This window comes from Corapipo altera, unplaced genomic scaffold, assembly GCF_003945725.1.
Source record: "Corapipo altera isolate COAL_440 unplaced genomic scaffold, ASM394572v1 180, whole genome shotgun sequence".
NCBI classification, from domain to species: domain Eukaryota; kingdom Metazoa; phylum Chordata; class Aves; order Passeriformes; family Pipridae; genus Corapipo; species Corapipo altera.
The window spans coordinates 1489158-1515773 of record NW_020884915.1 but is presented as its reverse complement, the minus strand read 5'-3'; the positions used below and the strand labels follow the sequence as shown (position 1 = coordinate 1515773).

The window sequence follows — 26616 nt, the reverse complement described above, 5'->3', positions numbered from 1 at the left end:
ACTTTTTAAAAATTGTTTTGATCTTTCCCAAGTGGATTCCTCCATTCTGTGTTAGTGTCTGAGTCATACAGCACAACTAATAAAATTTTTGCTGATGTAACTTAGATTAAGATTTAGACAGTGAAAGACTATCTGGCTTGAAAAACTTTGCTGGCATTCTTTCTTCTGTGGTTTGGTTTTTTTTAATGACCTCAAATAAACTTCACCCTACAGTTTACTTCTATCTGACATTTCACTCCCTCTTATCTCCCTCTTGTCTCCTCTTCTAGGAATTGTATTTGCAAAACATTTAATCCTCTGAAAACCTTGGTTTAATTCCCTGTCCCCACCTTTACCCATGATTGCAAATCACAAAACTCCAGACTGGTTTGAGTTGGAAGGGACCTTCAAGATCATCCAGTTCCACCCCCTGCCATGGGCAGGGACACTTCCCACTATCCCAGGTTGCTCCAAGCCCCGTCCAACCTGGCCTTGGACACTTCCAGGGATGGGGCAGCCACAGGTGCCAGCACCTCACCACTCTCACAGGGAAAGATTTCTCCTCAATATCCCATTTAACCCTGCCCTCTGTTAGTTTGAAGTCATTCCCCCTTGTCCTGTCATTTCATGCCCTTGTCCCCAGTCCCTCTCCAGCTCTCCTGGAGCCCCTTTAGTCACTGGAAGGGGCTCGAAGGTCTCCCGGAGCCTTCTCCTCCCCAGGCTGGACACCCCGACTGGTCAGTGCGCTCAGATCGCTGCTTTGTGATGGATTTTTACATTAATCCGTGTTTCCGACAGGGCTGTGTCCGGGCACAGCCGCGCTGCCCCGGGTGTGCCCATGGCAGGGACGCGCTCCCATCACCGGGGGATGTGCCCCTCCCTGCCCGGCCATATAAGCAGGGAGTGACCACACAGGTGTCACCGAACCCGGCCCGGAGCTCGCTGGAACCCTTCGGCTCTGCCTCTTCCGGGCGGCCCCGGCTCCGCCCCGGCAGCGCGGCCTTGCCCGGACCGGCCCCGCCACCGCCGCTCGGCTCCTCCGCCCCGGGCAGGTGCGCGGGGCCGGGACACCCAGGGACTTCCAGGGACACCCAGGGACACGCAGGGACACCCAGGAGCCGGCTGGAGGGTGGGATGGGAGGGGTGAGCGCTCCCAGCTTCGCCCTGCCCTGAGGTTTCGGTTTGCACCGCAGCGAACGAGGGATGGGGATGGGGATGGGGATGGGGATGCTCCGCCCCCCCGGGTACCGCCGTCCTGTGACCCTGCGAACGGGACCCCCCAAACCTTGGTCAGAGCGCCGCACCGCAGAGTTGGACTCGGTGATCCTCGTGGGTCCTTTCCAACTCGGAGTATTCAGGGGCTGGGTTTGGGGCTGCTGGGGGAGCCCGGGCACCTAAAAGTGCGTTGGTTTCCACGTGGATTTAGGCGGAGCAGTGTTATGGTGGTTGGATGGATGGATGGATGGCAGCAGCCTGTGGTCAGAGCAGATCATGGTGCATGAAACTGCACCAAAATAATTCCCAAAAGGTTGCCCAGATTCTCCCTGACTGGGGATATTCCAGAACTTTCAGGATGCAATCCTATGCCATGTATTTGCTGTGGGTTGAGTAGTACTGGGGTGGATGGGTGGCAGTGCTCTGCTTTCTGTAGTCAGAGCAGATTAGCATGGAACTGCACCAAAATAATTCCCAAATGGTTACCCAGAGAGGTTGTGAAGTCCCCCTCACTGGGAATATTCAGAACCAGCTGGATGCAATCCTGTGCCATGTGCTTTGGGATGACTCTGCTTGAGCAGGGAGGTTGGACCCCCTTCCAGCTTGACCTGACCTATTACTCTGTCATACCTATCAAATTGATATTAATGTAAAAGTATCCTTTTGCCACTGGTGTAAAAGCCAAGCTCTGCAGCTTTTTAAAAATAATTACAATATTGTAACTTAATGCAGTTTTTGAAGCACAGTAAGTGTAAAGAATTATTTATTGTTTTACCCCTCCCAAATAAACCTGTTGCTGAGTTGTGTCTTATTTTTGCAGATGGAACTCTTGTTTAACAGTGAGATGCAGTCTCTGCAGTGTTTCACATTGAAAACCTCCATTTTATGAACTGGGGCATAACGTTTGTACTGTGACAGTCATTTCTCGACTAACTTTTGTGTCCAGGCTTGTGCTCCCCCCTCACAGAAGACACCAAATACCTTGTTTTAAACCCAGGTTGTTTCTTCAGGTCTTAATTTTGCACTGGGGCTTTTGCCCTCTCCCCCTTCTCTCTGGCTTCATTAATCTTTAAGTTCCTTGGTGTTGGACTGCTGTGATGTTTGTAAAGCTTACTCCTTCTGGGGCAAAACCCGTCCCTGGAATGCAGGATACTTCTAAAAACCATCCAGTTATGTGAAATTTGTCAGGTTGTTTTCTTGTGGGTGTTGTCATTCTGTGACATAATTTTTTCTAGTAAAAGTTTTGTTTGCTTTGTTTTCAAACAGAAATGTTCTAGATGTGGACACTTCTACCAAAAGCTACAAGTTTCAGAGGGAAAAAGATGTGGCTATGTGAGCTTGGAAGGTGGCTTTAGCAGTTCCTATCTGCATTCTGATCCATGACAAGTTAATTACACCAATTACACCAGCAACTGAACAGAAGCTCTATAGGAAACTGTTGTAGTTATAGTGCAACTTGTGTTACCGTGACTACTTTATCTCTTGATAACTCTGTAATTATCTTGTCACCACTGTTTAGTGCTTAACTTATGTAGAGAATCAGCTCATGGCATCACTGAAGGGATTGTAACCTGAAGGAGAAGCTCCTGCCCTCTGGAATATTGGGGTGGCCCTGAATGGCTGATTTAAGGACTTGTGCAGGAAAAACAAAGTTTGTTATGGGAAGTGTGGGTAAGGTGGAAAGGCTGCACTTGAGAAATACTGGTTGAACTGACTTTGGTGACAGGGGAAACAGCTGGAAGGAGCAGTAATGCAAAAAAGTTCAAAGGAGAACATGTCAAAGACATGGATGCTGTTTTTGTAATGGTTTTTTCCTATACAACTAGGGGTTTGGAGGAATGAGAACATCTGATTCTTAGGAATTAAACCTCAATGAGCTACCTGCTCTAGCAATGCATAATTTCCTTGTGAACCTTGTCCTCCACTTCTGGTGACATGCTCATTTGTGGTGGTTTCAGGAGAGGTGGTTTTTCAGGTGTTGGTACTGTAAGAGACTCATGGGAACAAACTGCAGATCCCAATGTGTTGGGATGTTTAACAGTGACCTGTTCTGCCTGCGCTGCAACTCCACTTAAATTACACTTATTTCCTGAGAGAAAAAGCCTTCCTGCTTGTGGTAGTTGTTAACATCTTCATTTTGTATTTCATGGAGCAGTATCATGTAATCTCAGAATTTTTTGGGCTGGAAGAAAACTTAAAGCTCATCTTGTTTCACCCCCTGCTGTGGGCAGGGACACCTTCCACTAGGCCAGGTTGCTCCAAGCCCTCTCCAACCTGGCCTTGGACACTTCCAGGGATGGGGCATCCTCTGGGAAATCCATACCCGTGCCTTACCACCCTCTTAGGGAATGTTTTCTTCCTAATATTGCGATGGGACAGATGATTCAGCCTTTAGAGCAGGGGGTCTGTTCCCATGTCAAATTCTGAATGTGTGAGACTTCCAAACCCATCCTGATGAAACTAATATTTGGTCTAATGCTTTAAAGGCTTCCTGCATTAGAATGATCCCTGCTTGCAGTGCTGGTGCAGTCAGCAAGTGCCTAACACTGTAATACTCATTCCCAGAAGCTGTTGAGGAAGCTGGATACACATCCCACCCGTGGCATAACTCGGGGAAGGCAGCACTTGTTAACTCTATTTGTTTTTATTATGGACATCGATCTGCCAGTCGCAATAATGCATTTATGGACATTTTTCTGCAAGCACAGCGCTGGTGGCAGTTTTTACTGACAAGTTGAGTCATATGGACAGTAGTTGCAAACACGTTTATTTTATTGACGGATTGTGCAATTCTCTAGTTTACCCCATGTTCATATCTGGGCTGGTGAGGAGAATGGAACTAATGGGAAAATGGAGAGTAAAGTTTTAATTTTGGGGGGCTTGAAATCTTTAGGTAGTGACAGGTTTTAGCGTGTGTTTTGAGGGGGGGTTGTGAGCTTGACTTCATTAATGCTGTAATTAAAAAGCAAAAAGTTCAAGGTCCTTACAGCAGACACCCAGGCCTTGAAATTCTTACCTCTGTTGATGGCTGGGAATGTTGCTTCCTACAAAACTGTATTGGTTTTAGTTGTGCTAATTTACCTGAGGGTATAATGAGTAAAACCTTCCTGATGCAAGAAAAACTCCTCTGTTAAATTTTGTTGCCTATGTTTCTGATGTTGTCACCCAACACAGGTGTGTGTTTGGGCCAGCATGAAGTTAAAATGTGCAGCTGGAGGTACAAGCAAACTGTAAACCCAAACCTCTATGCAAGTATTTTTCATGAATACAAAATCCAGTTTTTAAAACTGAGGATCTGCTTCTATTGTCCAGGTAACTGTTAAAAAAAAATATTCAAACGTCAATAAAACTCATGTGACTTTGGAGTTTCATGGGAGTTGAGTTATTATGGAAGTTTTTATTTGGTGATATGTCACCATATTGATGCTTTTTACTGAGCCTTTTTCAAGTTGTTTCCTTATTTACTATTTTATATCAACAGAGCTAAAGCACCCTATCCTGATGGTTGTCAGGACTATCTGGTGTCAATTTATATTGGGCCAAATTAAATGATAGAAATAATTTCACAAGTATCTTTTTAAGTCACTTGTGAAACTTGGACCTGTAGATTCTGAAGGTGATTAAAAATACTTACACCTGAACAAGTCACCTTTAATCTCAAGGAGGAAGAGGGGAGGTCACTGATACAAAGGTTCTAATTCCTCTGTTTTGGGAGTGAAATAATAGTTATATATCTTTACTGACTGAAGGCCTGCAGTCTTGAGCAGCTTGGCAAAGGGGAATAAAGAATAATTTTGGCTTTTGGTCTTACCTGATGGGTGCATCTTCAGCTTTTAATTTTTATTCAAATGCCATTTTTTTAGTGCATTATGGGCAGATTAATGAAATCAGTATTTTAATGTATATATATTAACACAGCCCACAGAAGTCAGAGTTGCTTTGTTGTCTGAATCATGACATGCTCCACGAGGAGATTTAACTCCCTCCAGGTAACCCTGCATTAGCAGATAGCAAGTATTAGTGCTGTCTTGTAAATGTTGTTGCTGCATAATCATCATCAGTAATATTGAAATTATCTGAGTGCTTTAGATCAGTCAGCACAGTGCAAACAACAGTGTTATCTTGGCTTGTTTGTACACTCAAGTGTGCAGAAGGGCTGTTAATTAGTTAAACTTTTTAATAAACACCCAAAGTAGACTTAAGGCCCTGTTAAAAGATTATTTTTTCTGTTTCACACAGAAAAACCAGCAGATGAATGTACAGTATCTGACAGTACATAGGGAGCACAAACCTGCTTTGGCACCAGTGGGCTGGTGATGGTGACAGGACACTTTAGTCTGTCACCATTGTCCTGGAGAAAATTCACACAATATCTTCCCTGATTTCAGTATAATCAGATGGGATGTAGTAGGAAGGGTGGGGGAAAAAGGGAAATCCCTTGCACAGTCTCCTATTGACACCAGAAATACTTTTGATTGTTTGCTGACTTCATGAAATACTAAGATTTTTGGTTGAGTGAGAAATGAGATTGACTTTATTCAAACTGTCTACAGTTGTGTTTTTGGGGTTTTTTTTGAATATAAAGGAATTAGTTTGTTTTGAATCCTGCTTAATGGGCCTGAGTCAGTGTCTACTTTTAGCTTTGAGGCTTAGGCAGTGGGATGGAAGTAAAATCTGGGTCTGTGGCCAGGGTTGTGCTTTAAGACTGAAATTAGGGCCCAACAAGGCAAAGTGCTTCATCTGAAAAAAAACTTTTTAAGGAAATCATAGTATTCGAGACTGGTTTGGGTGGGAAGGGACCTTAAAGCTCATAATCTCCTTCCACCCCCTGCCATGAGCAGGGACACCTTCTATTATCCCTGGTTGTTCCAAGTCCTGTCCAACTTGGCCTGGAACACTTCCAGGGATGGGGCAGCCACAGCTTGTCTGGGCAACCTGTGCCAGGGCTTCACCACCCTCACAGGGAAGTAAAAAAATACTTGTTATTGGTTTTTTTCAAAGACATCAATAGTAATACTTTCTTTTCACTGATTGCCTGAGTTGCATGTTGGTGACTGCACCTTTTTTTATATTATTGTTAATGCACCTGGCCTGGATTTAAATGCTTTTCAGCTGCCTTTTTGTGCTGCTATGTTTGATTCCATAGTGAGAGTTTCTAAGAATATGATTAACCCTGTGGGTCATCTTATAATGTAATTATTAATGATTGATTCTGTTTATCCTTGAGATCAATATGAGAAGCAAAAATGGTTTGGCATATATTTGGGGTTGATTTCTAACACTCAGTAAACATGATCTAGTGACAAGACTAGTATTGGTTTATTACTCGGAACATGTTTGATGAATCTGAAGTGTGTAATTAGTTTTATATAATGATGGTGATATGTAGGGTTTTTTACATGACTTATGTTAATATGGCCAATAGTGTTAACATCTCCTGCCACTAATAGTTAGGGTGGGGATGTATAGTAATTGATCTTCCTGGGAGTGCTGTAATGTAAAAACAATTCCGGCTGTTTGAAGTATATTTTACAAGTGTGCATTGGGCCTTTGGGATGTTACACTGAAAAACCCAATTGTACAGTTACCATGGGAACCCAATTAGAATAGATTGCTGGAGTTTCTTTCTTTTTTTTTCAGGCTTTCATCTTGACCAAAAATCTAATGTACTTTAAATGTTTTCATATGGAATTTTATTCGTATAGTGACTTGTGTAATAGCTGAGTTTAAATTTTAGTGCTGAACCAGAGTGTTCTGTGCATCCTGAGGACTTGTCTTTCAAGGAGAATCTTCCTTTAGTGTTTAAAAGTTGATGAACTGAGAAAAATACTTCTTATTAATCTAAGTTCTTACTACCATCACGTATACTTCTCAGGCTGCAGTCCTGTGGGGGGAAAAACCCAGGGAAGTATCTCAAAACCTAAGGACTTCTGTTCTTGATCATCAACAAAACATAGCTGGAAAATTTCGTGGCCTTTATGGATCTGGTTTTGTTCTAACCCCTGACTTTTCTTTACATTTTGGTCTGTTGACATATCTAAAGGTTTGGAATGCTCCCAGGGTGGGGCTGTGATGTCTTTTCTTCTGCACCATTTTCAGCACCTGAAGGCATTTGTCTATCTTCAGGTGTCTCAGGAGCATCCTGCTGCTGAGGAAGCCTGGGCTGCTCCTCAGCACAGCTCTTGGGTGGGAGCAGAAGTTGTGGGGAAATTGGGCACATGTTGATTAAAAGGCCAGGGGGAACTGAGGTGATCCCACCACTCAAGACTGAGGCAGGAGCTCCACAGCAGATGGACTTCACCAATCCCAGTTGGGCAGCTCTGAGCTAGTGAGGATGGGGACAAATTACTTCTGGGTTTGTTTCCTCACTTGTGATTGTTAATCTCTTCAGTTTATCCCACTCTCTGCAAATGCAGGAGGAAATTTTCCATTTTGGTGAAGATTTCTTTCATTAAGCTTTCCTTTTTTTAAAATGTTATTCTGATATCTCAGTTTCTAGAAGGTGATCTAGAATGAGATATTGAATTTGATCAGTGCGTGCTGTCAAGAAGAGATTTTGGCATCTTGCCTTCAAAATCAACCTTTGGAGAAGCCTTCAACTCAATGTGAAGTTACAGTTCATATACTGACCTCTTCCAACAAGATAAGTCTGTGCAAGGTTGACGTACATTTTAGGGTGACAATTTGGACTTTCCAAGGATCTTGTATGTTTTTCCCCTATCTGGCTACCAGAAGTCTTCTAACCACCATGGTTTGGGCATCTCTGGCTTTGCCCAAGTTCTTGTCACCAGGGGAAAGCTGTGTTGGACTAGAGATGGTGGAGCTCAATCTGGGGCAGAAATAGGTGATGAACACTAGTTGGTCTGGGATTCTCCTTAGGCTTTACTCATGATTTCGGTACTGTGGCATTGAGGAAGCGTCAAGGCTGTCCTTGTTTTGTTGAATGGGTTTGAGGCCTGCTCCTGGCTCACTGTCCCGTCGTGATGTGTCATCCCTGCCATCCCATCAGCTTTCCTACTCCTTGGCCTCCTGGGGATGTGTGGAAAGGCAAAGACTAGATGCAGACTCCTGGGATTATCTGTGTAACGTTGGCTTAACTCAGTGCACTTACACAGTGCACTTCTCCTTGGTCTTTGGGCTGAAGGGTTTGAAACAAACTTCTAAATAAATCTTCTTTCTGAGGCAAAATTGAGCTTTACCTTTCAGGACAATCTGAAAAAACTGAGCCTTCCTGTGTACTTTGAAAGTCAAAGCTCTGAGCTGGTAATAGAAATAAATTGCTGTTTTATTTTTAGCTCTATCACAGGTATTTTAAGTAATACTATTAGATTGTTCATCTGCCTGACTTACATTTAAAAATGCAGTGAGTGCTCATTGCAATGCCTGCCTTGCAAGGCATGATTGCTAGTATAGCTAAAATACTAATTATCAACCTTAATTTTAAACACTTATAATAAAAAAGATGTAATGTTAAATGTTGCTCTTTGCTTGTAAGTAGTTGGGAAGTGTCTGTGTGTTCTGTCACTGCCTTGGACTTCAAGGCTTGATATGTTGGAGAGTCTTGGAGAGTCTCAGATGTTCATATAATTTCTTTTCCAAGAGATTTATCATTCCTGAAGCGGATACACTTTTCCTCTCCTGTGGAGTAGAGAGTTCCCTGACTTAAGTGGAGCAGTTCCCATTGAGCCTGGCTGTGAGTCAGGATTGTGGAGCTGGGCTTTGGCACATAATCTCCCTGATTTTTAAAAATACAGTATTTATACCACATCCTTCAAAGACAAAGTGATCTTGGCTAAGTGTCATTGAGAAAAAAACTAGAGGGAGGGAGTTAAATGCCAAAGAAATAGTAATTATCCTGTATTTCAAAGGGGAGAGGAGAGAGGAACCTGGAACCAAAAATATAATTTTTAATTGTATTATTGTATTTTTGATTTTCAAGTTATAGTATGTAAACAATGATACTGTGGACGACTAGAATTATAACTGGAGTTAACATTTCTTATGTACTTAGCGGTTTGCAATCTGTACTTTTAAACCCACAATATAGTGAAATCACTTGCTTTCATGCCTTAAAATGTGATATTTCCTAAATTACAAAAGGCTGGTTACTTTACTAAGTAACTTAGAAGTGCAGGACTGCCTGTAAGAAATTATTAAATTAATATTTTTATTTTTTAAGGCATTCTTATTCCAAATATCAGAGTTGTGCAGTGCTTGTTATGGAAAGAAGTCTTCCCTGTGCCATCTGTTGATTTTTCTTTTTTTTTTTTGTTTAGTGACCTCATCAACATTAAAATTCCTTGCTGTTTCTAAAAAATCAAACTCCCTTTGGAAATTACACATATATATTGAAACTTAGAGCTCATTTAAAAAATTGAGGTGGTTATAAGAGACATGATAATATGGGTGTGGAATTCAAATGTGGAATTCAAATTAAATAATGCGAGAATTATTTTTTCCTTGCAGGTGGAGACTTTTTTTTCTGCGATGGCGCCAAGGCTCATTCCAAGAGTAAGTTTCCAGTGAAATCTCTTTGCATTTGGGTGTCCACTGGAAGAACAGCATTACAAAAGAGTTCACGTAACATAGTTTGTTTTGTCCCCAGTGCCCAGCAGTCAGGATTAAGAACCCAGCTGACAAGATTGATGCTGCATTGTAAATCTCTGTAGCTCTGTCATGGTTGGGAACAGGCATCAGTGGACCTTTCCCCATCACGTATCCATCTGCCACAGAGCATAAATAACAGGACAAAGCTACTTTTTCCATTTCCTAATAAACACCTTCCTGGAAAACAGGCTTAATTTTGAGGCTTGATGCTTCAATGGGGTGGGTGTAGGGCAGTAACTTCATACCAAAAGGAGAAAACATGGCTGTTTACCCAGATATTCGGGTCATTTACCTTACTGAAAGAAAGGCATCAACACATTTTTAGTCGATAACCCTCTCCCTGAAATGATTGAAATGAACTTTGAAGACATGAATACATTTTTTTTCTGTGAATTATCTATTTTTATAACATTAGTGGTGCTCCTTTAGGAAAACATTTCTTCTACAATCACACCTGCATTTCTAACTATTCCTGTTGGCAACTTCCAACTCTGTTAAAATGTCTTAATAGAGGCATCTCTGGTCATTTTTATCTGCCTTACATAATGTCACGTGGCTTATAAAAGGCATATTTTGGTGGATTCTGTGTTGTCTACCTCCTTTCCACAAAAGAAAAGAGTTTTTATTTTTTTAAATGGAATGATTGAGGAAGAAATCTAGAAAAATAAATTCTTGCTTCACTTTTTTTCTCTTGAACAATCATCTGTTCAGTTGTATTTGTATATCTTCCAGTTGCAAACACCTTTTAGCAGGTACCTGGACTAATAGAGAAATATTTGGGAGGAAGAATCCCTCGTTCCCTGTCATTCCAAGCAAGGTGTGATATAACTGGCAAGTAACATGAAATTAATAATTTGTCTACCTTTTCCTTTCTCCCGCCCTCACATGGAGTTGAAAGGTGCAGCTTTAGCTGTTGGGGGAGTTTTCCCCTTTTGATATGCGAGGAGACAGAAGGTTTAAGGTAAAACATACAAACTCTGCCAGGACTCTGCAGACACTTCCCCCACTCTGGATGCATGTTAATATATATGTATTGATGGTTTTGGTGATATTTTTACTGTGTGATTACAGTGTGACTTTGAGCCCAGCCCCACGCTGGTGAAGCAGAGTGTGTGCCTGACACACGGGTTTTACAGAAATCGGTTATCACCCATGGAATGTGCTGAGCAATTTTTCAGCAGGTGGCTGAACAATGGTTTGGGAAAACAGGCAGAATTCCCAGCAGATATGGGCATTTTCCATAATCATTGTATCTGTCTCCCACTCCATCCCTGGTTCTGTTGCAGTGACCAAAAATGTCTGTTGGGTTTGGGTGGAAGAGGCTGGAAGGCTGTCGGACTCTGTGTGACCATACATAGGGATGTCTGTCATAAGAACATGAAAACCCTCCAAAATTCCTAAATATGCAATGTGGCAATTTTTCTAGTACATTAGAAGATTCTAAGTGTCATCTGTTCCTCTTGTATGTATTAAATTTAAACTTAGTGGATAGATTCTTGTACTAACAGTGATTCTTTGCTCTCTGTTAATACTGAAACACTTGTCCTGAATGAAGCAGAGGTGGATAACTATAGGAAAATTCAGATATGTGTGTGCCAAGACTACAATCTGATATTTTTATACAAGTCTTTTTGACACCTCTTGTGTGTATTTATTTTTGTATTTCTAGTGAATTCTTAATACACATTTTGCTGCTTCATTTGTTTAAATCTGCTCTACTCATTTCAAAAAATTCAGTGAAATTCTTTCCTGGAACACAACTCAGATTCCTGACTCTCCTTCAGCTTAAGGAGCACTATTAATGGTTTTGTTCATATTGCTTAGATTTATTTTGTTATTATTCTCCAGCTCCTACTCTTCAGGTAGAGCTATTTTGGTATTATAAAGGATGATGGATTATATAGGAAAGTTTCTTTTGAAGCACTCCTGATATTGTGCAATGCACTTGGGGGTCAGCTACACTTGACTGATGCATGATTTATCCCATGTCCCTGCCACTTCCTGAGATAAAGCTGCTATTTTATCAAAAATGCCAGCAACTGTGATCTAGAATTTATACCCCTCCTTTTTCAAATAATTGTTCTGATTACTTTCTGGCATGGCAATAAAATGATAAAGGTAATTGCACACAAATGTGAGATAGCACCAAAATACAATAAAATTAACCTGAATTAGCTTGACTTGTCGATGAGAAGTATTTATGAAATGTATTTTTGCAATAAGGGAGACTGATATTATAGCTGGAAGGTGAGTTATTGCCTTAATGTAATACTGTTTGAAATTTAAAAAAGAGACTGTTACAGTTGAGGGTGATTGTGCCTTTGAAATTAAGTTGAAGTGATTCTTATAATTGGCAGCAATAATGCATTGGGAAGGTAATATCTTTTATTGTGTTATGCCTAGTTGCATTATCTTTTATTTAGCTGGTCCTGACTCCAGCTCTGAAGAGAAGATAAGCAGGAGCAGATCAGGAATTTTGTGGATTTAGGTGATAAAAACTTGAAATGTTACCCAATATTAAAGTCATTCTTCTGCTAGGTTTTTTTTCATTTTAGCCCATTTTCAGTTCCCTTGAACCTGATAGGAGGCTCATTTGATTAAAATTTCATCTGTTTTTGTTGTATTAGAGTAGTTGCCACATATTTACATCCACAGCTGAACCCTGTAAAGAGTCGTGTGCTCCATGACAAGCTGTGCATGTGCTTTATATCAGGCACTGATTTTGGCAGTCAATTCTGTATTTCTCAGTGCCTCAAAGTATTACCTCTTAGTAAAAAGTGCATACGTGCTTTTATAGGAAGCACCTCAATGGTTTTTAAGGAGTAAATCTTTAAATCCCAGAATCAGTGGGGTTGCAAAAGCCCTCCCAGCCCATCAGTCCAACCTGTGCCCGATCCCCACCTTGTCACCCAGCCCAGACCACTGAGTGCCACGGCCAGTCCACCACCAGACTCCACCACCTCCCTGGGCAGTCCCTTCCAATGCCTGTACACCCTTTCCATGGAGAAATTCCTCCTGATGTCCAACCTGACTCTCCCCTGGCACAGCTTGAGGCTGTTTCCTCTCATCCTGTCCCTTGTTCCCTGGGAGCAGAGCCCAACCTCCATCTGGCTCCCCCCTCCTGTCAGGGAGTTACAGAGAGTGAGAAGGTCCCCCCTGAGCCTCCTTTTCTCCAGGCTGAGCCCCCCCAACTCCCTCAGCTGCTCCTGGTGCTCCAGACCCTTCCCCAGCTCCGCTCCCTTCCCTGGACAACCTTTCCTTTCCCAGCTCCCACTCTACACTTAGACCCTTGAGGTGCTTCCTGTAAAAGCACGTATGCACTTTTTACTAAGAGGTAACACTTTCAGGCACTGGAAAATCCAGATGGCTGCTCCTGGACTTTTCCTTTCCTGTGTGAGACTTCATAAAGTCATAGATACTCTGAATAACTTGGTGTCCCCACCACAATCACTAGTTTTTACAACTAATTAACACACTTTCTAATAGCATTTTGTTTCTGTGCTGTGTGTAAATAGAATCAGAGAATTGTTTGGGTTGGAAAGCACCTCGAAGATCATAAATTGTTAATTTTTACTTCACGCTATTGATATAAAATGATAAAAATGTTCCACTGTATGTGTGGTTTAGCTGCCACGTGCCTGTTGTGCTTGCATCACATTTAAACTTCCTGTGTAAGTAATAGCTGGGGAATGATGCAGGATGTGTTTACTTGTTTTTGGAGAAGTATTGGAGGAAATAATACATCAGAATTCCTGTTTAAACAGTCCACTGGGGTCTTGTGTTTGAGTGTCTGCTGACACCATCTCAAATCAAAGCTTGGCATGAGCAGTAGATGGAGTCAAAAAATGCACTTCTTGAGTGCAGTCTGGAATGCAGACTGTAACCTACCTGCCTCTTCCAAAGGAGAAGAAGTGGGTGTATTACAATTAAAATGCACTTTAAGTGAAATAAAGCAGTCTGAGATAGCCCTGTAAGTACCCTGGGAATTTATCATTGCTCCTCTCTGCCAATGCAACTGACTGAAGGCACAGCCAAAGAGCCAGAGGCGACCACTGCTTGGAAAGACACTTCCCTGGCTTGGCATTTCGGGGGCTTTTGATTGCCATCCAAAGAGGATTAGTAGGATAATACGATGGGACAACAGAAACTTGCTTTTGTTGTCTTTGATTGTTTAATAAAGAATTATGTGTTTGCTCTCGTCGAATACTTTTTAAATGCCGTAGAAAGCAAATGTTGTTCCATGTGAACACATATCCCTCTGGTTTTTCAGGAGCTTGTGTGAAGTGGGCCTTTGGATAAGGGAAGAGGGGGACTGACTTTGAGCATATATGCCAGTGTATATTTGTATATGTTCAAAATATGCAGCTTAATTCTGTACCCTCACATTTTTTATGGGATTAGTTCCTTAGAAGGTAAAGAAATTGTACCACCCCAAAGTAACCCTGGATTTGCTTCCAGTCTGTCTGACATTTCCTTTCCAAACCTCTCTGAGCAAGGAAATAAGGAGGTTTTGTTTTCATACCCTCTGAAGTTACAGGTTTGGCTTAACCAGGGTTAGATTTACTTAGAGAAGCAGTGAGATATCAGTCGAGTGTGGCAGGACTTCAGGGCAGCTTTTCTTTAAACACTTCACCTGGATTCTTGTCCTGCTCTTCAGCTAGGGAGGTGTTTATTGCTCTTGTGACAAGAACAGAAATACATGGACCTGTATCTCCAGTGCTTTGTTCTGGAAAGCTGAAAGTTGGCTTTGGATTCTGTAAGAAGAAGAAATAGTCAGGGTAGGAACAGTTTTTGGGGGATGTGGATCGGGAAGAGGTGGCTCATGGCCAGCTGGGTGGTTCTCTAGTTCACAAGAACCTACTGCAGTATGTAAAGGACTTGTATTTTAGAACATCAAAGGTGATTTTAAAGACTGTTTTACTTATTAGCAGGTTATATTGACAGAATTCAGTCTGATTAGCTCCCACAATGGTGACTTTGTTTCAAGACTTTCTTGTTGAATTTAAGCAATGAATGCAGCACCTTTTCTTCCTCAGTAACTATTACCTTAAGTTAAAAACTGTGGGGGACTCAGCTTTCCTTGGACTAACAGTTTTCTATATGTTTGAAGGGTGCTGTGAGTGTAATGGTACTGGAATTGTTATTTTTCCATTAAGTAATGAGTGTTGGTTGGGTTGCCCTGTGAGTGTGGGTTGCACAGGGCAGCAGCGTTCCCTTGTTGTTTTTGGACAAGGAGAAGCCCTGCCCTGGCACCAGGACAACTTTCTCACAGCTTCATCTGTCCAGATTAAGATGTCGAATCTTCAGGGACTTTTGTGGGTCATGGAATCCCAGAATGGTTTGGGTTAAAGCCCATCCAGTTCCACTCCCTGCTATGGGCAGGGACATCTTCCACTATCCCCGGTTGCTCCAAGCGTTGTCCAACCTGGCCTTGGTCACTTCCAGGGATGGGGCAGCCACAATCGTGTACAACTTTAGAGTTCACACCAAATCTTTGGACTCTTTTTTCAAGAGGAGGAAGCAGCTTTTTTTAGAAAACTTTTTATTTTAACTTGGGAAGAAATCAAGCAATAATAAGCAAAAAGACTGAGAATTAAATCTTTCTCATTCTCTGTAGGTTTTATTCAAAAATAGCAAAGTGTAACTAATATTCTAGTATTTAAAGTATTTTTGGGTATGAAACATCCATATAACTCTTCCCTTCTTTCCTCCCTGCAGTGAAATTATTTATAGTACATAAATTCTTTGTTCTCTTGAAGCAGTAGTTTTTGGAAGGTGAAAATATAGATGAGTAATCAAGATACTAACAGGAGTGGGTTGTTAGATTGTTCTGATTGCATGGATCCTGTGTTTCATTCCCAGTCCTTAAATCTTTCGTTGCCTTAAAACACTAAGAAATAGCTTTTTCCTCTAAGACTGGCTGCCTGAGGTTGGAATATTACCCTCCACCCTCCTGTATATGTTCACAAATACATTACCTTCACTATTAATATCTTTTCCTATATTCTTAACATACAATGGATTGTTTCCTTTTAAATAAACAGGCAGAAACCAGTAAAACAAATACAGGAAGGTTTAAGCTATTAAGGAGATGGAGAAAGAACTATAACTGCATGAAAATCTTGGATGGGTGGCCCATTGATGTGTGCCAGCCCAGGGACCATGGGCAGCCTCACTGGTCACCTCTGCAGCCCTGGGTGGGGTGGGAGAAGCTTTTTGCAACTCAAACACATTTTAAAGAGTGTTTTTATGATGGTCCCTGTTTGATTTGTGCCTTGACAGCTACCAGTGATATTACTTGATAAGGATTTTGTTATGAGAAAATTGTAGAACTTAGTGCATCAGGAAGGATGACTGAAATGAAGTAGGAAATTGCCCAAACCTGAGAAGATTTTCCCTTAAATTTAAATCTGATATTTCAGGCTTTCATTGAATCTTAATTCCAAACTTGAATCAATAACAAGCAGATTTGAGAACGTGGTGATACTCGAAAGAAGGACACTTAAGAGAGTTCAGGAGTGGTATTTCTTTCCTGTAATTAGGATGAAGCAGCAGCTTCCCTGGTATTTATTGATCATCCTTTCAAACTCCACAAATTCCTGGTATAGCTTTTTGGCAAGTCACTGATATGATATGGCATCATCAAAGCAGGGGCTTGAGAATCATAGCTCATGTGCCACTTTGCCAATGCAAATGTCAGGAGACTGAAATGATGAGTTTTTAGATGAATTTATGCAGAATGGGAAGTAAATGAAGAAGTTGGCCCTTGGTCACCCCTCTAGTGGGGTGGGTATCAGCACCACCAAAGGAACTACCTGCAGGCAGTGATATTTTAGGATAAACACATCCAGAACACCAGCTTTAAGGACTAAAAATTCCTGTGATTGGTGCTGTTTGGGGTCCTCTAACAATTAATTTTTTTGAAGCCAGTATGTGGTTATATCCTGGCCTGGCATTGAAGCAAGGTTGCATGAGAAACCTGCTAAAGCATCTGGGTGGGTTCTTAATTTTTAAATAACAGTGATATGGTGTGGTAGGTTTATATTGTTAAAGCAGAGTAAAGGAAATGGAAAAGCCTGTAGAGGGGAGATCCATCAGAAATAGGGTTCTGGCTCCTCCCTGATGGGAAGGACTCAGTGTTCCGTAATGCTGAAGGGAAAAATGTGTGAAAAAGTGACATGTGTGGTCTCTCTGACCAGAGCCTTCAGACAAACCTGGTTTTCAGACAAATTTTGGTATCCTGAGGGCTGAATGCTTGTGGGTGCCAACACATGGGCATATATGTTTTCCAAGTGGAAACCTGTCAGTGGGATTCTAACACTGTACACATTGAGGGGGGACACAGAAGTTGGAAGGATATTTTGCCTTCTTTCACCTCTTCAGTAGAATCAGAATCAATATGGTTGGAAAAGTCCTCTAAGGTCACCAAGTCCAACCATCAGTCAGCACCACCAAGCATGGCCCTAAGTACCACATGCACACCTCTTCTGAACACTGCCAGGGATGGCACCACTTCCCTGGGCAGCCTGTTCCAATGCTTTACAACCCTTTCTGTGAATCCAATTAAAGTAGTGAAATGAGTATCTGGACAGAGGAGTTTGCGTTGTACATCCATACAGTGACCTTCATCCTGGAGGCTCCCAACCCAGTTGTATATGGATGTGCATATATGTCATGCAGCTTCATTCTTATATAAAAATAAACATTTAAATATTGCTGTCCAATGGATATGATAAACAAGACTGAAACTATGAGTTGTGGTCACTCAAGGGTTCATCTATAAAGCTTAGTTCAACTTGGTGTGAAGGCATAGCATTATTTATGGTTTTCTGTTGCTTGCTGCATTTTTGTGTGATGGAAAAGCTTTCCTCTGATCCTAAAATTGTTATACTCATGGAGCACGTGGTATGAGGTTCAGTGCATCTAGTTCAGGGCTGTCACACCAATAAACATGAAGAATGTATGCTGGTTTTCCACATATGTTAACTTTTACTGCTTGTTTACTGACTTCTACAAGGAGGTGCTGCTCCAAAAAGTTCACCCACATCCTCAAGGAGGAACAAGGAAGAAGTTGGTTGAAAAGGAGAGTTACTTTGCAACACCATCAAACATTTGATTATTTAGCAAAAAGCTGATTTGGATCACAGTCACAGTAAATAAACCACAGGGAACCTGCAGTTCCTAAAGCAGGACTTCTTCAAACTGAGTAAATTTGTACTGTTTGCTGCATGTCTGTAACTGAGGAATTGCATAAGAGCTTCCTCAAAATCAGAGGTTTAAGTTTACTCTTGCCCTAGTAGACAAAGCTGTGTACTTGATGTTTTTTCTGCTCTCCCCACACTGATTATATTGCTCACATATGTGACTTCATTCCACAGAACTTAATAATGGGATTTTAAATTATTCTCTTATTTTTGAAAACAACTAATTATTGTCCAGCTGTGAGCAGTGGGCAGCTGTAAGTCATCATGCATAGACTTTCCTGCCTCCTGGTGCATCCCAAGTATGTCATTCCTAGAATCCCAGAATGGTTTGAGTTGGAAGGGACCTTAAAGCTCATCTCATTCCACCCCTTGCCATGTGCAGGGACACCTTTCACTAGATCAGGTTGCTTCAAGCGCTCTCCAGCCTGGCCTTGGACACTTCCAGAGATGGGACAGCCACAGCTTCTCTAGGAACTTCATGCAGTTCAGCAGGCCAAGCACAAGGTCCGTCCTGCACCTGGGCCTGGAGTGACAGGACAAGAGGGAATGCCTTCTCACTGCCAGAGGGCAGGGATAGATGGGAGATTGGGAAGGAATTCTTGGCTGTGAGGGTGGGGAGGCTCTGGCACAGGTTGCCCAGAGAAACTGTGGCTGTCCCATCCCTGGACGTGTCCAAGGCCAGGGTGGATGGAGCTTGGAGCAGCCTGGGATAGTGGAAGGTGTGGCAATAGATGGTCTTTAAGGTGCCTTCCAACCCAAAATGTTCTTTGAGTCTGTTATTCTGTGTTTGTTAATCAAACTGCCCTACAGTTGTTCACTTTTTGTCCAGTTTCACATGGATTCAGGTCTTTGGAGCAAAGGGGTTTTTCCCTGGCTGCCCAGCACCGATGGCGATGGGTCCGGCCCAACAGTTCAGTGTCTGGGTGACTGCACTGGACATACTTGTGGTGTCCTGTCCTGTCCTCCTGCAATGATTGTACAAACCAAACTGTAAATACAACTCAAACATTTACTGACTCAGACTGGGGTGGGTTTTTTTAGGCAAGATGAATTTGACAAGTATGTTATTGTTGGTCTTGTCCAATTTAAGAAATACTTGGCAGCTGTTTCCAACTACATCCTATCAGTAATTGTAAAACCAGACTGGTAACAATGGGAATAAAAAAATGTTTCTTCTGTTAAGGAATGATTGATTTTTTTCATATATTTTTCCAGCAGACATATTCTATTTGTGTTCCAGCTGTTATTTGCATAACACTGCTGCTCTAAACCACCAAATATACTTTGTTGTCACAATAATCCTGTTTTAAATAAGTGTCAGAACACATCAGATTTCAGCCGTGATAAACCAGCCATGAAACTGCTGCTGTTTCAGATTTTTGTGAAGATCACTGTTCTGCTAGTTAACATGTTTTTTGAGACTTTGATTTAGATTGTGACTTCTTAGGATGGATGAGTTTAAGTTGGAGTTTTGAAAGTAAAGCCGTATTTGAGAAAACTTGAAATTCAGTTTTCTTGCTTTTTTAAAATTACTTTTGAAACCTACTCAGTACCTTGAGATATCTGTTCCTTGGTGAACATACATGCAATTAAAGAGGATTTTGTCTTCTTGAACAGGTGAATTCCAAAGTTGGAGATTCTCTGTGCAAGGAGAAACATGCGGTTCTGCTCAGCCCCGTGGGAAAGATCGAGATCTCTGGGTGTGAAATGGGCTTACATGGAATAAAACTTCCCAAAACGAGCGTGCTGCCGAGTGGGTGAGTTCATGTCCTATTGATTCTGTGTTTATGTATTTGTAGAGGAATGAGATTGCCCAGAGAATCTAAGACACAACTCTGCACACTTTTTTTTACCACTCGTTCTAGGAGCTCCGTACTGGCTCCTGTGAGAGGCAGAAGGAACTTCCAGTGCCTTTAAGGAATTGTGGCTCCAAAATACATTCATTTCTCTGCTGCATCAAAAATATTATTAAGGAAACATTCTAAATTTTAAGTATTTTTAATGTAGGTTTTGAGAGAACATCCTGCCCCCCTAATTTTTGACATGCGTGTAGATCTGTCACTGGGGAGTAAAACCTCCTTGCAGACTTCACAAATGTTGCAGATAAAATGTATCTTTTTTTATATATATTATATATATATATATATATTTATATATTCCAGCATGTAGAACCAGGAGGGAATGATTGTTTTAATTACTGTGTAGTTCTTGTGAGAGCTTCAGTTGGCTTTTCAGAACTGTTATGCCTTTTGAGTTCCAAACAGATGCTACATGGCAGTGGAGGTGATGTCTGAAATCTAGGCCTGGTTGAGGAGGCACTGGTGCATTTTACTGTTTAATGTGAGTGCTGTTCAATCTGCTGGAGTCCATCTGTCCTGGTCAGGTCCTTGCTTTTTCCTTATTTGGGAGGAAATGCTCAGTGGCATTTTTAGAAGGAACATTGAATTCTTTCAGAATTAGATGCCAAAAAACTCTCAGATTCCAAATTTCTATGCCAAATTCTTCTGCCAAAATCAAAGTTATTAATACTACTACTTTAAGTCTGCTCTCTTCAACTGTTTTTTGGTAATAAATTTGCAGTTTTGCCACAGTGTGTTACATTAATGCTTTCTCTTACTGACAAGGCTCAAACAGGTTTGGTTTACTTCTCTCAACATTGTCTTTTTTTTCTCCTGCTTTTGGTTCTAAAATCCCCCATTGATTTGTATGGTGTTCCTTTTTCTGTTTTTCTGTTTTATTCTCCTTGTAACTGAAGAGTGTATAAAATTAATTAGGAATATAAAGCATAATGTGTGTTCTGGTTGAAGTATGTTTTTGCATGTGATACAAAACCCCTCAAGCCTCTGGATTTGAGAGTTTTGCCAACTCCAGTGCTATGGAAAGAAGGGCTTCAGTTTCTTCAGATGCTGATCTCAGTGCTGGATTTCTGCTGGTGAGGAATAGAAATAAAGTGTATTTAAGATAAGACTTAAACCTGCCTTTGCTGCAAAGCTGGAGAACAGCCAAGCAGATGAGGATCTTCATCCTCGAGAAGGGGAAGCATCAATGAGTGGTGGAAAAACAGTAGAAAAAAGGTCTGTGGGATTTCTTAGGGATGGATGCTTTCTTTATCAGAACATCTGCTGTTTGCTCACCTGTAACGTGGCCATGTTGGTTGGTTGAAGGTTCTCATGATTTTGTCCTTCAAGCAGAAGTTGAACAGTCTGGATCCTACTCCTAATTTTTTAATTTTTATCTGTTCTTGATCTTCAGTTTTCTCAGTGGTGAGCTGACTTCATTTTGATGCAATAGTGGCATCTTGTTAACACTTAATTTCACAGGTTGCATGATTTAGATGCAAAATTTGTCATATTAGAGGGACTGTTATTCAAGATTAACTCAGAAGTTAAAGGCAAGAAGAATATTTTTGTGATTACTTTAAGAATTTAAATCTGAAAAAGAAAGGTGGGACTTCCTTTTGTCTTTAGCACTGATAAAGTTCTAAAAATTTTAAAGCCATCTGTAAATGTTTGTGCTGAAGTATAACATTTAATCTCTTCTACTCATCGCTAGTGCATAGTTGTTAAATCTGGCCTCATTATTTTCGACAGAGTAAAATAAAAACGAAGCAGTTGCCTGGTGTTTCTCCTAACTGGCTAATAAACACCATGGTAAGAACATTGGGTGGGGAAAAAAAAAAACATAAGAAACATAAAAATTGATTTTAATGGACCCCTGTCAGAGAGAACCATAATGAGCACGAGTCTGGTAATAAATATTGGTATTCTGCTCCACGGTGCTTGGGACTTCTCGTGTGGAATTGCATGTAACAATCAATATAGATTTTAGGGGTTTTTAACAACAAAAATAAGTAAACCTTTGAAATATATAAATACTTAAGACTTGCAATCTGTCAGACAAACCTGGTAGTTGTAGAAAAGGCTGATAAGAACGTCTGGTTAATGGCATAATCGCTTTGTGGAGATCTCAGCTCTATTTTACAGCTTGTAAAATGCTGGGCAATTAATCACCTGAGATTACAACCTATTCAGTGATGGCTCTCCTTAAAACTTAAGAACACAGACTATAATGGAGCCTAAAAGGAGAAGCAACAAAGTAAAATCCAGTTTCACTATGCTTGAAAGAAATTGATCTATTAATGAGATGAAACTAATTGTAATAACCTGAGGTTATTCTGCTCCTTGGGAAGTTGGCAGGCTTTAAAAGTCCAGACACGTCACAATGTGATGGTTTCTGTTTGGAGAGGAGGAATCTTTATCATTTAGGCTTTTTAAATCCATGTTTTGGCTGCTCCATCCCTGGAAGTGTCCAAGGCTGGGTTGGATGGGGCTTGGAGCAACCTGGGCTAGTGGAAGGTGTCCCTGCTCATGGCAGGGGGTGGAATGAGATGGGCTTTAAGGTCCCTTCCAACCCAAACCATCCTGTGATTCTATGTATATATATACATACAATCTCACATATATAAATGAGAGATTTCAGCTAAATATGATTGTGGAATTTTTAATGTACTGGATGCTAAGATTGTTTCTAACCATTTTGTAGTGCTAATAACTGGTTAACTTGAAACAGGGACTTGAAATCACTCATTTCTGCTTTAGTATTGAAATTATGGATTGACTTGTTTGTTTTGTCATTTTCAATTAATAAAACACTGAAGATAGAGCTGGACTAGCTTTAGAATAAGAAAATTCCTTGTGTTTGATACCTGTGTGTTGTATGACAGAGAATGCAGGAGTTTTAGCCTACATACACCACCATGAGGAAATTCATGTGTTGGGCTCAAGGTCTGTGCAGTCATTTTAGGGCTGTTTCTGAAATGTGCTGCTTCAGGGTTATAAAGTGGGGCAGAAAATACACCAGACATGAAGCTTGATTTTATAAATGTTTCTGTTTCTAAGAATTTCATCTTCACAGTTTATATTAAAAAAAAAAAAAACTAAAAGGATATATAACCTATATGTGTGTTTATATATATATATATATGTATTAGAATCTCAGAATCACAGAGTATTGTGCATTGGAAGGGATCCACGAGTCCAACTCTTAAGTGAATGTGTGTGTGTGTGTATATGTATATATACACTTAGTAGTGTATTAGCTGTTGAAGTTTTTCTTTCAGTATATACAAATCTAAGGATTAGTTTTGATCAAGTTTCCTCCACTATTCCTGCCTGAAATATTGCAAATGTTTAACTCTTTGTTCATGGCCTAAAGAATAACTCAATTTTTTCACTGTTGTTTTACTCCTGAGTGTCTTCGGCAGCTTTGGAGTTTCAGAATTAATTTTTTGTTATTCCACTGTCAGCTCTGGTGTTCCCACACTGGGATGACTCTGTTTTCAGAAGTCTTGTCTTATTGCTGAGCTGGAGGAGTAAATGATACTCTTGGTGAGCAGAGGATCCCACTCGTGACTTCCTTGAGCAATAACACAAACCACTTGTTTTCCTCTGCTGAATATTTACAGCACAAGATACTCTGGAAAAATGTTGATGTTGACTTGGCAGTTGAGATGGCACCAGGAGGCAGATTTTTCCCTGTGTTGCAAACTTCTGAATTCTTTCAGGAATTCCCTCTCCCCTCAGGAAAACTGCCCTGGTTTTCCCAGCTCCCTGTCTGATCAGCATGAGGCAAGGGTTATCTGGGCTGCACATGTGCCAAGGCAGGGAAATACATTGGGAACTGGAGGATAGTAGTAAAAGGGCTGTTGTCTGACATGTTTTGAGGTAAACTAAGCAGCTTCCAGTGTCTGGTTGGAAAATCTTTCCCTGCTGAGCATGGAGTGATGAACACCGTCATACTCCTGTGGACTGATGAGTCTGTGTGTGAAAAGAAAGTTAAATTTGCCACCTGAAGAGTGGGCACAGATCCCAGGAGATGCCAGTAATGCTAATATTTACATCCACCTTGGGATTTGAGGATGCCATTATGAGAAGTTGAGATTTTCCACTTAAAAGCTCAGCTGAGCTGCTGTGATCTGTCGCTACCATCTTTGGTTGGGACATCCCAAGGTGTGGATGATTTGGGCACAGCCATCTCCTTGGCTCTGGGCTCCTCCACTCTGGGACTGCTGTGGTGTACAGAGAGGTTGATCTTGACAGAAGATCCCGAGCTCCCATCCAGGAGACAGCATGTGCAGGTGGTCTGCTTCTCCTCCATGGACTTTGATAGTTGTGTGTTTGTTGGTAGGGATGTGAGCTTGAATTTGAAAAACTGCAGCTGTTGGAAATTGGGCAGGTTGACTTGCTTTACTATTGCTTGAATGGTCAAAACATGTATTTTCATGGTGGTTATCACAGAATGCCCCATTTTTCTTGTGGTGTAGGAATACATCAGATTTCCTTTTTATACTTTTTTCAGAAGGGACTCTTGAAAGCAGTGGGATCCCATCTGCCCTCTGTATTTCTTGCAGGTTATTTGCCATTTTCTTTACAGTGTTTCATTTCCCTACATCTTACTGAAAGAGATCAGAGGAGGAGGAACAAGGAGCCAGTTTGGCCATTCTTGTATTATTAATCTACCTAAACCTTTAAGGGTGAATCTGCAGTTCAAGAGGTTCGCCAGGGTTTCAGTCAATCTCTGCCAGTGTAACATTATCAGAAACTCTCCAGAATCTCAGCTTAAAGAGGTTTCCAGCTATTACAGATTCAAAGAAAATCTCAAGTGTGTGGAAAGGCAGCGGATGCAGTGGCGTCCGGGCTCTGATAAGAGCCTAGAACAATAACTTGCAGAGGTGTGAACCACTCTGTTCATCTCTGAGGTATTTAATCATAGCCAGTGATGATGGTTTAAATGTCGACTTTGCTAACTGTTTCATTCCTCATACTGTAAAATTTACGGTGAGTGATATCTCACTTTGATGCCACAAGTGGGAGGCATTTGGGAGAGTGCCACTCCTCCTATTTTTCCAATAAGCATCCACCAAGGCTAAGAAACTTAGTGGAGCTCAGGGGCACAGTAAAAACCCTCTGAAGGAGGTAGGTATGCACCTACTCTGCTGCTTTGAATACATTTCTGGTTTACCATGAGCGTCTGATGTGACTTATGTGAAGAAAGGATTATTGGCAATGTGGCTTGGAAGAGGCTCCTCCCCATTCAGCCCATCCTTAAAATTATTGTGTAAAAACAGGGATTTTCTTATTAAAATTATATAGAATGAAACCTGAAGGAGACAGGCATACTTGGAGTAAAGAAGTTAATGGTTTTGGATAAGGTCTAGGTGTAGAGTGGGAGTGGGGAAAGGAAAGGTTTTCCAGAGAAGAGAATGGAGCTGGGGAAGGGTCTGGAGAACCAGGATTGGCTGAGGGAGCTGGGGGGCTCAGCCTGGAGAAAAGGAGGCTCAGGGGGGATCTTCTCACTCTCTGCAACTCCCTGACAGGAGGGGGGAGCTGAGGGGGGTCGGGTTCTGCTGCCTGGGAACAAGGGACAGGATGAGAGGAAACGGCCTCGAACTGTGCCAGGGGAGGTTTACACTGGAAAAAAATTTTCATGGAAAGAGTTGTAAAGCATTGGAAGGGGCTGCCCAGGGAAGTGTTGGAGTCCCCATCCCTGGATGTGTTCAAGCTTGAGGACATGGTTTAGTGGTGAACATAGTGATGGTGCTGGTTGATGGTTGGACTTGGGGATCTTAGAGATCTTTTCCAATCTTAATGATTCTGTGTTAGGACACCAATGACTGTGGAGAAGTGCAGCTGCATCACTTTCCTGCCAGTACAACAGAGCACTTAACTCATGTAAATACCATAATCATTTGAGCTGATGGCACTTACAGGTGATCAAAGTATGTTTTGCAGGGAACTTTCCTTTTTTTTATAGTTTAAGGTATTTAATTACTGTTTACAGTGGCTGGGAAATGGTTCATTAGACGGTGCTTTTGTAGGTGTTAATGCAAACAGATGAGGTTTGAGATACAGGCTGCATGTGATGAGAGTGAGTGTGATGAGTTCTGTAATCCCAGAATGGTTTGGGTGGGAAGGGACTTTAAAGGTTACCTAGTCCCACCCCTCTGCAATGAGGAACAACATCACCAGCCCAGGTTGCTCCAAGCCCCGTGCAACCTGGCCTTGGACACTTCCAGGGATGGGGCAGCCACAGCTTCTCTGGGCAACCTGTGCCAGGGCCTCCCCACCCTCACAGCCAAGAATTCCTTCTCAATCTCCCATCTAACCCTGCCCTCTGGCAGTGGGAAGCCATTCCCCCTTGTCCTGTCACTCCAGGCTCTTGTGCAAAGTCCCTCTCCAGCTCTCTTGGGGCCCCTTTAGGCACTGGAAGGGGCTCCCAGGTCTCCCTGGAGCCTTCTCTTCTCCAGGTGAACAACCCCAGCTCTCCCAGCCTGGCTCCAGAGCAGAGGGGCTCCAACCCTTAGAGCATCCTTATGGCTCTTCCTAGGACTGGTTCCAATAGTTCAATGTTCTTCATGTGCTGAGGGCCTCAGAGCTCCAGGTGGGAGTCCTTTGGTTACAGGGGGGTGATGGCCTTGGCCCACTCCACATGTTCATTGCTTCTGAGGGACCTTGTTCTCAAAAGCTTCAAAGTGCTGCTTTGGCTTTGAGAGCACCAGGTCCTTCTGCGTGATGCTTGTTCAACATATTGGGCAAATTCCACACAGGATTTT

The 26616-nt window shown here is 41.7% G+C and overlaps 1 protein-coding gene across 1 annotated transcript in view; it reads left to right on the top strand.

The window, feature by feature from the left end:
* The first annotated feature begins 960 nt into the window (after window positions 1–960).
* Window positions 961–26616, top strand: part of MGMT (O-6-methylguanine-DNA methyltransferase) — a 139030-nt gene continuing 113374 nt past the window's right edge. The window contains exons 1-3 of the mRNA XM_027655268.1: window positions 961–1031; window positions 9661–9705; window positions 19623–19762. Of these exons, the coding sequence (XP_027511069.1) occupies window positions 9682–9705; window positions 19623–19762 (164 nt within the window). The 5' untranslated portion in view covers window positions 961–1031; window positions 9661–9681. The remainder of the gene's footprint in view (window positions 1032–9660; window positions 9706–19622; window positions 19763–26616) is intronic.